The sequence below is a fragment of the Dipodomys merriami genome, unplaced genomic scaffold, assembly GCF_024711535.1.
Source record: "Dipodomys merriami isolate MVZ:Mamm:240054 unplaced genomic scaffold, mDipMer1.0.p SCAF_2, whole genome shotgun sequence".
NCBI lineage: Eukaryota > Metazoa > Chordata > Mammalia > Rodentia > Heteromyidae > Dipodomys > Dipodomys merriami.
Window position 1 is genome coordinate 60,328,545 of NW_027203381.1, and position 9,881 is coordinate 60,338,425.

A 9,881-nucleotide genomic window follows, 5' to 3' on the forward strand; every position below is an offset into this window, starting at 1 on the left:
GGACCTTGCATCATATATGCAATATAACGATATATATGCAAAGGACTATATAGCTTTTGTCATATATAATCAATTCAAAAGGATTGATGAAAGATTTTATAATGTGTAACAGTAAAACTCATAGAAGAAAAATAGTTTTTTAAAAAAAGTCCATGATATTGGTTTTAGAAGTGACTTATTACACCCAAAACACAAATAGTAAAAGAAAAAATAAATGAGTGGAATTAGATCAATCTAAAAAACATCTACAGGACAAAGAAAGCCAATCAACAAAATGAAAAAGAAACTATGAAATGGTAGTAGTTCACGTATCTGGTAACTTAGTAGCCAAAATATATAAATGAACACCTTCAACTCAATAGCAAAAAAATACCCAAATAGCCTCATTAAAAAGATGTGAATGGAGCCCGGTGCCAGTGGCTCACACCTGTAATCCTAGCTACTGAGGAGGCTGAGATCTGAGGATCATGGTTCAAAGCCAGCCCGGGCAGAAAAGTGAATGGGACTTTTATCTCCAATAAACCACTAGAAAACTGGAACTGGCGCTGTGGGTCAAGCAGTAGAGAGCTAGCCTTGAGCTGAATGGGCATTTCTTCAAAGACAAATGGCCAAAAAGTACATAAAAAGGTGTTCTACATCACTAATAATTAGGAAATACAAATCAAAATGAGGCCAAGTGCCAGTGGCTCATGCCCATGATCTTCTGATACTAGCTACTCAGAAGACTGAGAGAGACTGGGAGGATAGCAATTCTAGGCCCATCAGGGGTGGGAGTTTCTAAGACCCTTTTTTTTTTTTTTTTTTGTCGGTCGTAGGGCTTGAACTTGGGTCTGGGCACTGTCCCTCAGCTCTTCAGCTCAAGGAGAGCACTCTACTGGTTCAGCCACAGTGCTACTTCTGGTTTTCTAGTGGTTTATTGGAGATAAGAGTCTCACAGACTTTCCTGCCCCGGCTGGCTTTGAACCTCAGATCTCAGCCTCCCGAGTAGCTAGGATTACAGGTGTGAGCCATCGGCACCCGGCTCTAAGACCTTATCTTAACTGAAGAAGCTGAGCAGAATGGGATATGCCAGTCATCACAGCTATAGGAGGAAGCATAAATATGAGACTCACAGTTCAAGCTGGCCAGGGGAAAGAAAAAGCAAGACTCTATCTCAAAAAGAACTTGAGCAAAACAGCCTGAAGGCATGGCTCATGTTGTAGTGCCCAGGTGAGGTACAGAGGTCAAATGTCTGTACAAGAACAAATAAAACAACAAAAGTCAAACAAAAATAACCTTACAGTAGGATGACTACTAACAAATTAAAATAATCATTGGCAAAGAACCCTGGTATACAGTGGGGGGAAATGCACATTGATTCAACAGTGATGGAACAGTATGAAGGTTCCTCAAAAATCTGACCTACCATATGATCTAGCAATCCCACTTTCGGGCCTTTATCTAAAGGAATTGAAATTAGGATCTTTCATACCTGTACTTTCACGTTTGCTGCAGCACTAATGACAATAGTCAAGATATGGAAACAAAACATCCATCAAAAGATAAATGGATAAAGAAAATATGGTATATAGTAGATAATTACTCAGCATTAAAAAGAAGGAAACTCTGCCATTTTCAACAACATAGCTGGACCTGAAGGACATTATACTAAGTGAAATAGACCAGGACAAATATTGTATGGCCTCACTTGTAAGTTCTACTAGTCCATTTTTTGTTACTATAGTGAATTATCTGAGGCAGGCTGAGAGTTTATTTTGGCTCACAGTTCTAACAGTGCAAGGTAAAAAGCCCATATCTACAGACAGCCTTCTTAATCGTCCACAGTATCAGATGGCAAGAGATATATGGGTATTTTCTCTTTCCTTCTTCTCATAAAGCCAATGGTATTCAATTATGGGGTTGGGGTAAGGGGCTATACTAATAACCTTATCACTTTCCAAAGGCCCCACTTTAATCACCATAATCACCCTCTTAAATTTTTCATAATGGGTATTAAAATTTCACCACATGAAGCCTTGGGGATACTGCAGTCATATCCAAACCATAGCATAAATGAAACTTAAAATAGTAAAACTCACAGAAGCAAAGTAGAATGGTCACTGTTAAGGGCTGGAAGATGGAAGTGGAGAGACAGTAGTCAATGGCTACAGTTAAGCAAGATAATTTAGTCCTGCACCTCTACAATACAGCAATAGTGCCAACATTTAATGGTACTGTACTACATTTTCTAAAAGAATAGACCTATGCTAAGTATGCCTACCATATACATATTCATAATGCGGGTTGGGGAGATTTGGGGAAGTGATAGATGTCTCTGTGGCCTTGACAGTAGTAATGACTTCACAGTATATAGTCATCTTTAAAGTTGTCAAATTGTATACATTAAAAAAAAAGATATCATGAATCCCCTCCCACTCTGTTGCTCTTCCCATCTGTATGTAGGTATGGCCTACAGAGAAGCTCTTTCTTCAGCTTATATTCTCAAGTGAAGAAGATGCATAATGCCAACTACAGCCTGGAAACATGCTATACCTAAAGTGCAACCTACGTGTAAAATGAACAAGAAATAAACTTTTCTTTTCTTTGTCAGTTGTGGGGCTTGAACCTCTGGGCCTGGGTGCTGTCCCTCAGCTCTCCAGCTCAAGGAGAATGTCTACCACTTGAGCCACAGCGCCACTTCTGGTTTTCTGGTAGTTAATTGAGGTAATAGTCTCATGGATGATATTTGCCCGGGCTGGCTTTGAACTGTAATCCTCAGATCTCAGCCTCCTGAGTAGCTAGGATTACAGACATAAGCCACTGGCACCTGGCAGAAAAAAGCTTTTCTAACCTAAGCCAATGAATTTTCACTATTTTCTTTTTTCTGTAGCAGAGCTAGTTAATACTAATAGTGACTTCAAAAAACAGAAGCATGGATCCTTGCATTATGGCTTAGACAAAAGCCTAGAAATTCACCCTTCCAGGTTTACTTGTACAGGACTGCTGGATAAATGAGAACAGTTACTGTTGTTCTAAGCCACTGAGTTGCTGGGATTATTATAATTGACCTCATCACACCACTGCACTGAATTAGGTCTATTCCCTAGAGTTTTATGGCAGGGTGAGAAAATATCTTAACAACATAGCATTCAAGCTGTTGCTTGGTTATTTTTAACTGTAGAATGGTATGACCTAAAAATTGAATGTGTCATTGAAGGGAAAAATAAAAGATCTGAAAATTTCACAGCATGGCCAGGGAAAGCACAAAGAAAAATCATGTAGGGCTTGTGGTCAAGCAACCTATTGCTAAAATGATCAGAATGAAAAAATGAGGTCAGATGCATCAGGACAATAAGAAAGAGGCCTGGACAATACTTCCCAAGGCTATCTACAAATTCAACGCAATACCTATCAAAATTCCAACCTCATTCTTCAAGGAAATAGAAGAGGCAATCCAAAAATTCATATGGAACAATAAAAGACCCCGAATAGCAAAAACGCTCCTCAATGGAAAGAACACTGCTGGAGGAATATCAATACCAAACTTCAAACTCTACTATAAAGCCATAGTAATCAAAACAGCTTGGTATTGGCATAAGAACAGACCTCAGGACCAATGGAATAGAATTGAAAACCCAGAAATGAACCTACAGACCTATAGCCATCTAATCTTCGATAAGGGAGCTAAAACAATAGAATGGAAGAAAGACAACCTCTTCAGTAAATGGTGCTGGCAAAATTGGTTAACTACATGTAGAAAACTAAAGCTAGATCCTTATATATCACCCTGCACCAGAATCAACTCCAAATGGATCAAAGACCTTGAACTCAAAGCAGACACTCTGAAAACATTACAGGATGGAATAGGAGAAACCCTAGGTCTCCTTGGCTCAGGCCGAAATTTTCTGAATAGAGACCCGGAAACACAACAAATCAAAGAAAGGTTGGACAAATGGGATTGCATAAAGTTGCAGAGCTTCTGCAGGGCAAATGACATAGCTAGCAAGATCAATAAAAAGCCCACGGATTGGGAGAAGACCTTTACTAGCCATACAACGGACAAGGGTCTCATATCTAAAATATACTTGGAACTCAAAAAATTAAACCCCCCAACAACAAATCCTCAAAGAAACAACTGCCCAATAAATAAGTGGGCGAAAGACTTAAAGAGAAACTTCTCTGAAGAAGAAAGAAGGATGGCCAATAGACACATGAAGAAATGTTCAACATCCCTAGCCATAAAAGAAATGCAAATCAAAACAACATTGAGATATCACCTCACTCCAGTTAGAACAGCAAAAATCAAGAACTCTAACAACAACAGATGCTGGAGGGGATGTGGACAGAAAGGAACCTTACTTCATTGTTGGTGGGAATGTAAACTTGTTCAACCACTTTGGAAAACAGTATGGAGGTTCCTCAAAAGACTTCACATAGAACTCCCCTATGACCCAGCAATCCCACTTTTGGGCATTTACCCAAATGTTTACAAACAAGACCACACTAAAGCTACCAGCATAACTATGTTTATTGCAGCATTATTTACCATAGCTAAGATATGGAACCAACCCAGATGCCCCTCAGTAGATGAATGGATCAAGAAAATGTGGTATATATACACAATGGAATTCTATGCCTCCATCAGAAATAATGACATTGCCCCATTTGTTAGGAAATGGAAAAACTTGGAAAAAATTATATTAAGTGAAGTAAGCCAGGCCCAAAGAAACATAGGTCCCATGGTTTCCCTTATTTGTAATATCTAGTATATGTATGAGTCAAGTGGAAAAGGTCAGATAATGTGATGTCAGGAAAATGAACCCTTAGATGTGTATTTTAATGTTTTTTTCTTTCATGCATGTGTTTCTAACACATTTATAAGATTATCTCTTTGTTGCTTTGTATATCCTTCCCCCACAGTATAACCCCTGCTTTCACTATATTTGATGTCAGTATAACTTGTGGAGGAGATGGGGAAAAACCAGTTGTTTAAGGATACAGGTGGACCTGTTGCAACAATGAGAAGTACAAGTTGTCATGTCCAAAACTAGCTTTACAACGTCGGTGCGGGGGGGGGGGGGGGGGGAGGAGAAGGATTGGGATTGGGGGGAGGGGGGAGGCTGGGAAGGGATGTGAAGGGTAAACAAAGGAGGAGGCTGCAATGCTTGGTAAGAAATGTACACATTATCCTGCCCACGTAATTGTAACTCCTCTGTACAGTATGTTCACAAATAAAATAAAATTAAATTAAAAAAAAAAAAAAAGAAAGAGGCCTGGAGAGTATCTCAGAAACCTTAGGCTGCTTCTACCTACCATCACAGGCCCAGAAGCCTAGAATGATAGATGTATTTCAAGGAATACACTCAAGATACTATCCAAAGGTTTACCTGCCCAGGGATACCTTGGGATTCTTCAGAGCCCCTGATGCTAAAGCAGGCACAGGTATAGCTCTTAACACAGCTCCAAAGGTGCTAAGTATTAGACCTTGGTGTACAAGTGCTAATTCTGTAGACATGCAGAATGTAAGAGTTACAAGTTTATGGCAGTTTCCACCAAGCCTCCAAAGCAGAGCCTAGAAGTTGAAGCAGAAGCCTACTTCAGAGGCAGAGCTGTTGCAGAGAAGGGCCACTGGCACAGTACCTGGTCAAGCTGTAGGAGGGGGGCCACCACCAAGATTCCAGATTTGTAAAGCTACCACTCTGCAATGATAGCCTGAGACCCCAAACTGAGAACTGAATTAGAGGCTGAGCCCAGTAAAGCTAAAAAGGCAGGGCTGCTTGAGGTCTTGAAGCCTAACCCCATTTGCACAGGATGCAAAACTCAGACCTTTTAATATTTCATGTCTGCTCTGCTGGATTTTGTACTTGGACTTTTTACTTGCCTACTCCTTTAGAAACAAGAATGTATAGCATCCAGTGCCTGCCCAACATTGTATACTAGAAATAGACAACTTGTGTAGATTTTATAAGCTCACAGCTGAAAAGTTTACTTTGAATTTCAAATGAAACTTTTTGAATTCACATTAGATCAAATTAAGATTTTTGAGACTATTTGGATGGTATTGTTCTGTATGTAAGAAATACATGCTGTACAGAAGAATGAGCAGAGACAGAATCTTTTTTTTTTTTTTTTTTGGTCAGTCATGGGGCTTGAAATCTGGGCCTGGGCGCTGTCCCTGCGCTCTTCAGCTCAAGGTGAGCACTCTACCACTTGAGCCACAGCGCCACTTTTGGTTTTCTAGTGGTTTATTGGAGATAAGAGTCTCACAGACTTTTCTGCCCGGACTGGCTTTGAACCATGAGCCTCAGATCTTAGCCTCCTGAGAAGCTAGGATTACAGGCGTGAGCCACCAGTGCTCAGCTCCGAGGCAGAATTTTATGGTTGGAATATTGTTTGTCCACTCTGAAAATTCATGTTCAAATTCAATTTCAATTGTGAGGCATTGAGAGGGTGGAAACATAATCTGAATATGGCATTTAGAAATGATATCCCTCAGACATTCCTTGTCTGTTAGTTTGAGATAGCCTGCCTCCTTGAGTTCAGGGCTCTGACAGCCGGAAAATCATATATATGACCTCTGAGCCTTGAAACTTCAGAATCATGAGCCAAAATGAATCTCTTTAAAATTGAACCAGTCTGTGATATGGTCTTATTAGCAACAGAAAATGGATGAATACATACTCCTAATCATCTCTGAACCCCAGCAGATGTTCATTTAAATAATCAGCTGCAGCCAGGCACTGGTGGTGGTGTTCAAAGCCAACTCAGGCAGGAAAAGTCTGCAAGACTACTCACAAAAGCTGGAAGTGGCACTGTATGTAGCTCATGTTCTAGAACACTAGCCTTGAGCACAGAGGCACAGAGACAGCACTTAGGCCCTGAGTTCAAGGCCCAGGACTAGCACCAAAAAAAAAAAAAAAGTCAGCTGCATTTGAACCACATCAATGATATACTACCCCCAAATTATTTTTAAAGTCAATGAAAATATTTCACACTTTCACAGTTCTATAGTATTACCACTCTACAAGTGAGAAAATTATTGGTAAGTATTTGATAGAAAACATAAAATACTAAAAAACATCAAATACTGCCAAATCAGAACTGCTAGAACTTAAATGGCACTTGGGGATCATAGTGGCCATTAAGCTAAACCTTTAGACTATACTGTTAGTACAAATACTTAGAATGGCTTATTTCCCAAATAATTATACACACATTAACCCATACCTGATTCCTCTGCTTTTCAACTTCATCTTCAGACGTGCAGTTGGACAAAATCTCAGACCATTCCAGGCTCTCCTCAGGTGTCTTCACCGAAAGACTATCGAATATTTCGAAGTAAAGCCATGCTATATCCTTAGCCAGTTGCAGCTTCCCACATGCAATGTGTCTCCATGTAGACCAGTATAGACGTGGGTAAGCTCCCTCTGTGGCCCGTGTTCGAACATAGGTGGATATCTTCTTGAGATAATGAAGACTGAACTTGGACGGAGGGGGGATTTGCAAGGCACCCACTATAAAGGGCTCTGCTTTTACCCAGAGGAGAACTCCAGACTCATCCATAGTATCACTGAGGACATCTGGATGAAAAGGCTTCTCTGCATACCTAGAAAACAGACTTTCTTCAGACTTTAAACAAATCTGTTATACATATTTTGGGTAAGTTGATTTTCTCTTGTTTGTTTCCCCCTTGTCAATCCTCAGGGCACTGTCCCTGAGCTTTCCTTTTCTTTTCTTTGCTCAAGGCTAGTGTACTACTACTTGAACCAGAGCTCTTCTTCTGACTTTTTGGTGATTCATTAGAGGTGAGAGTCTCTGCCTGGCTAGCTTCAGACAAGATCCTCAGATCTCAGCTTCTTAGCTATCTAGGTTCACAGGCTTGAGCCACTGGTGCCAGGCGTCCTTAACTGGTTTTTAAATGTACTAAATCCTCAATTTAAAAGCAGCTCTAGTTTAACAACTTAAAATAGATTTGAGGCCAGATTCTGTCCCAATCTATTTGAGGAAAAAAAATACCTTATTTGATTTCTTAGCAATGGTTGTTTTAGAAGAATGTGAAAAGGCATAAAATCTGGGTTGGATCTTCCCTCAGGGCAGAAAGAAAAGAAATGGTGTGAAGAGGAAGTCATCTGGTTACTTGAAACTAGGCTTTACCTGGAGGAGAACACTTTGGTAAAAACAAGTGGAGAAAAATTTCACAGAGTTAAATAACTTACCTAAAGAGGACAGTAGCTAAATACTTGGTATTGTAGGCTGTGCAGACAAGAATGTTAATGTAAACACAGTCTGAAAATATAGATCAAGGAAAGTTACAGCATCTTTATCCTTTTTAACAGTATATTCTATTGTGCTTGGTTTCTTATTTGTTTTCATACATAACAAATATGATTTATGAAATACATAACATCTAATATGGAAGTGTATTAACTCATCATTCCTAAATGATGAGTTAATATTTCATTGTAATTCCTTACCTTCTCTACACAGTTTTTGTTTCTGAATTTGCACCTGTAACATTATATATAATTCTGTATTATTTTCAGAGCTTTCTAAATGTACTCCAATTTCAGACAGCAACTTTTTTATAAGAACAAGATAGGTAAAATACTAATCACTGATGATAAGTGAAGAGCACAAGGCTCTCCCATTTACATACTCTGCTTTGTGTACCTTAAAAACTTCCATTATAAAAAGTCCAAATGTTTTCACTTCTATATATTGTAGCTTGATTGCCATCTTTTAGGTTATTTTATACATTATAGATCATCTTCCCAGCCACTTTCAGATGTGCATTGGTGAAATGAAGCAACTAACATTTCTGAAGCTCCTGACAGACACACATTCCCATTGCTTTTCAAAATAACTGTCAAAACAGCATCATCATTTGATCCAGACACCCACTTCATGAGCACTTAACTTCAGCTTAACATCACTTGAAAAAAATCTTTCCTTATGACTCATGAAGAAATGCTTGATTATATTTTGCATTCGTTGGTAAAAAGCTGTGTTTAAAAAAAAAACTTCAACTAACTGGCATCGAGTGTTTACTAAATGTGCCAGGCAACATATTAAATATTCTTCTGTACGCACAACCACCTGAATTATTTCCCCTATTTTCAGATAAGGAAAAAAAAAAGGGGGGGTTTAGCGAAGTGAAGGGACTCACCTAAGGGATTCACTCATAGACTTAGCTAGCACAGCTCTATCTGAAGATTCTGATCGAGCTGTGAACCGTATGGGAAGGATTTCTGAAAAAGGAGCGGGTCCACACGAGACTGAAAAACTTTGGACACGAGGCCGTTCAAGGGCCCCGGGGAAGGGATGCGGGAAGGTCGGGAGCAGATGGGTAAATGACCGCTGCTATCCAGTACGTGAAGGGCTGGGCGATCTGGGTTCAGCCGCGACCACGAACCGAAGTGGTTTGCTGGTCAGGTCTGAGCCAGGCAAGACCCTGGAAACGCGAGTCCAAAGCAGATCCCCCGGGGGACGGGAACCGCGCTGTAGAATGAACGCGGCTTCCTCGGGAGGGCGCTGGGGCTGGAGTGGGGGGTGGGCCGAGGGGGCCCCCACCTCGACGCCATCTCCACCGGGGTCCCAGGCGCCGGACCTCGGGAACCCCACGCCCCAGGGTCGGAGAGCGAGTGGATAGCGCATCTGACTGTGACCCAGCCAGCCCCCACGCAGCCTCCTTGGTCCTCACCTGAAGCCTGAGCGGCCCACCCGGACCTCCAGAGCATCCGCCCCACACGGTTACCTGAGAAAGCCGCCGCCGCCGCCGCCCCACAGCCCCGGCGCCTCCAGAGCCGCGCGTCTCGCCAGCCCGGCCCGGTCCGCCCCGCCCTCCGCTAACGCCGCCGCTCCTGGCGCAGGCGCAAACCTCACGCACTATCGAGGACTGGAGG

General features: G+C 41.2%; 1 protein-coding gene across 2 annotated transcripts in view; it reads right to left on the bottom strand.

Moving 5' to 3' along the window:
- The window catches only part of Tbccd1 (TBCC domain containing 1), a 33,630-nt gene extending 23,826 nt beyond the window's left edge, over window positions 1–9,804 (bottom strand). The window contains exons 1-2 of one of the 2 annotated variants that reach the window (XM_070029776.1): window positions 9,734–9,804; window positions 7,207–7,585 (exon numbers count right to left, since the gene is read on the bottom strand). In XM_070029776.1, the coding sequence (XP_069885877.1) occupies window positions 7,207–7,542 (336 nt within the window). In that variant the 5' untranslated portion in view covers window positions 7,543–7,585; window positions 9,734–9,804. Of the gene's footprint in view, window positions 1–7,206; window positions 7,586–9,679; window positions 9,696–9,733 lie in introns of those variants that run through there. The other variant, XM_070029777.1, reaches the window with a different exon arrangement.
- Window positions 9,805–9,881: the final 77 nt, after the last annotated feature.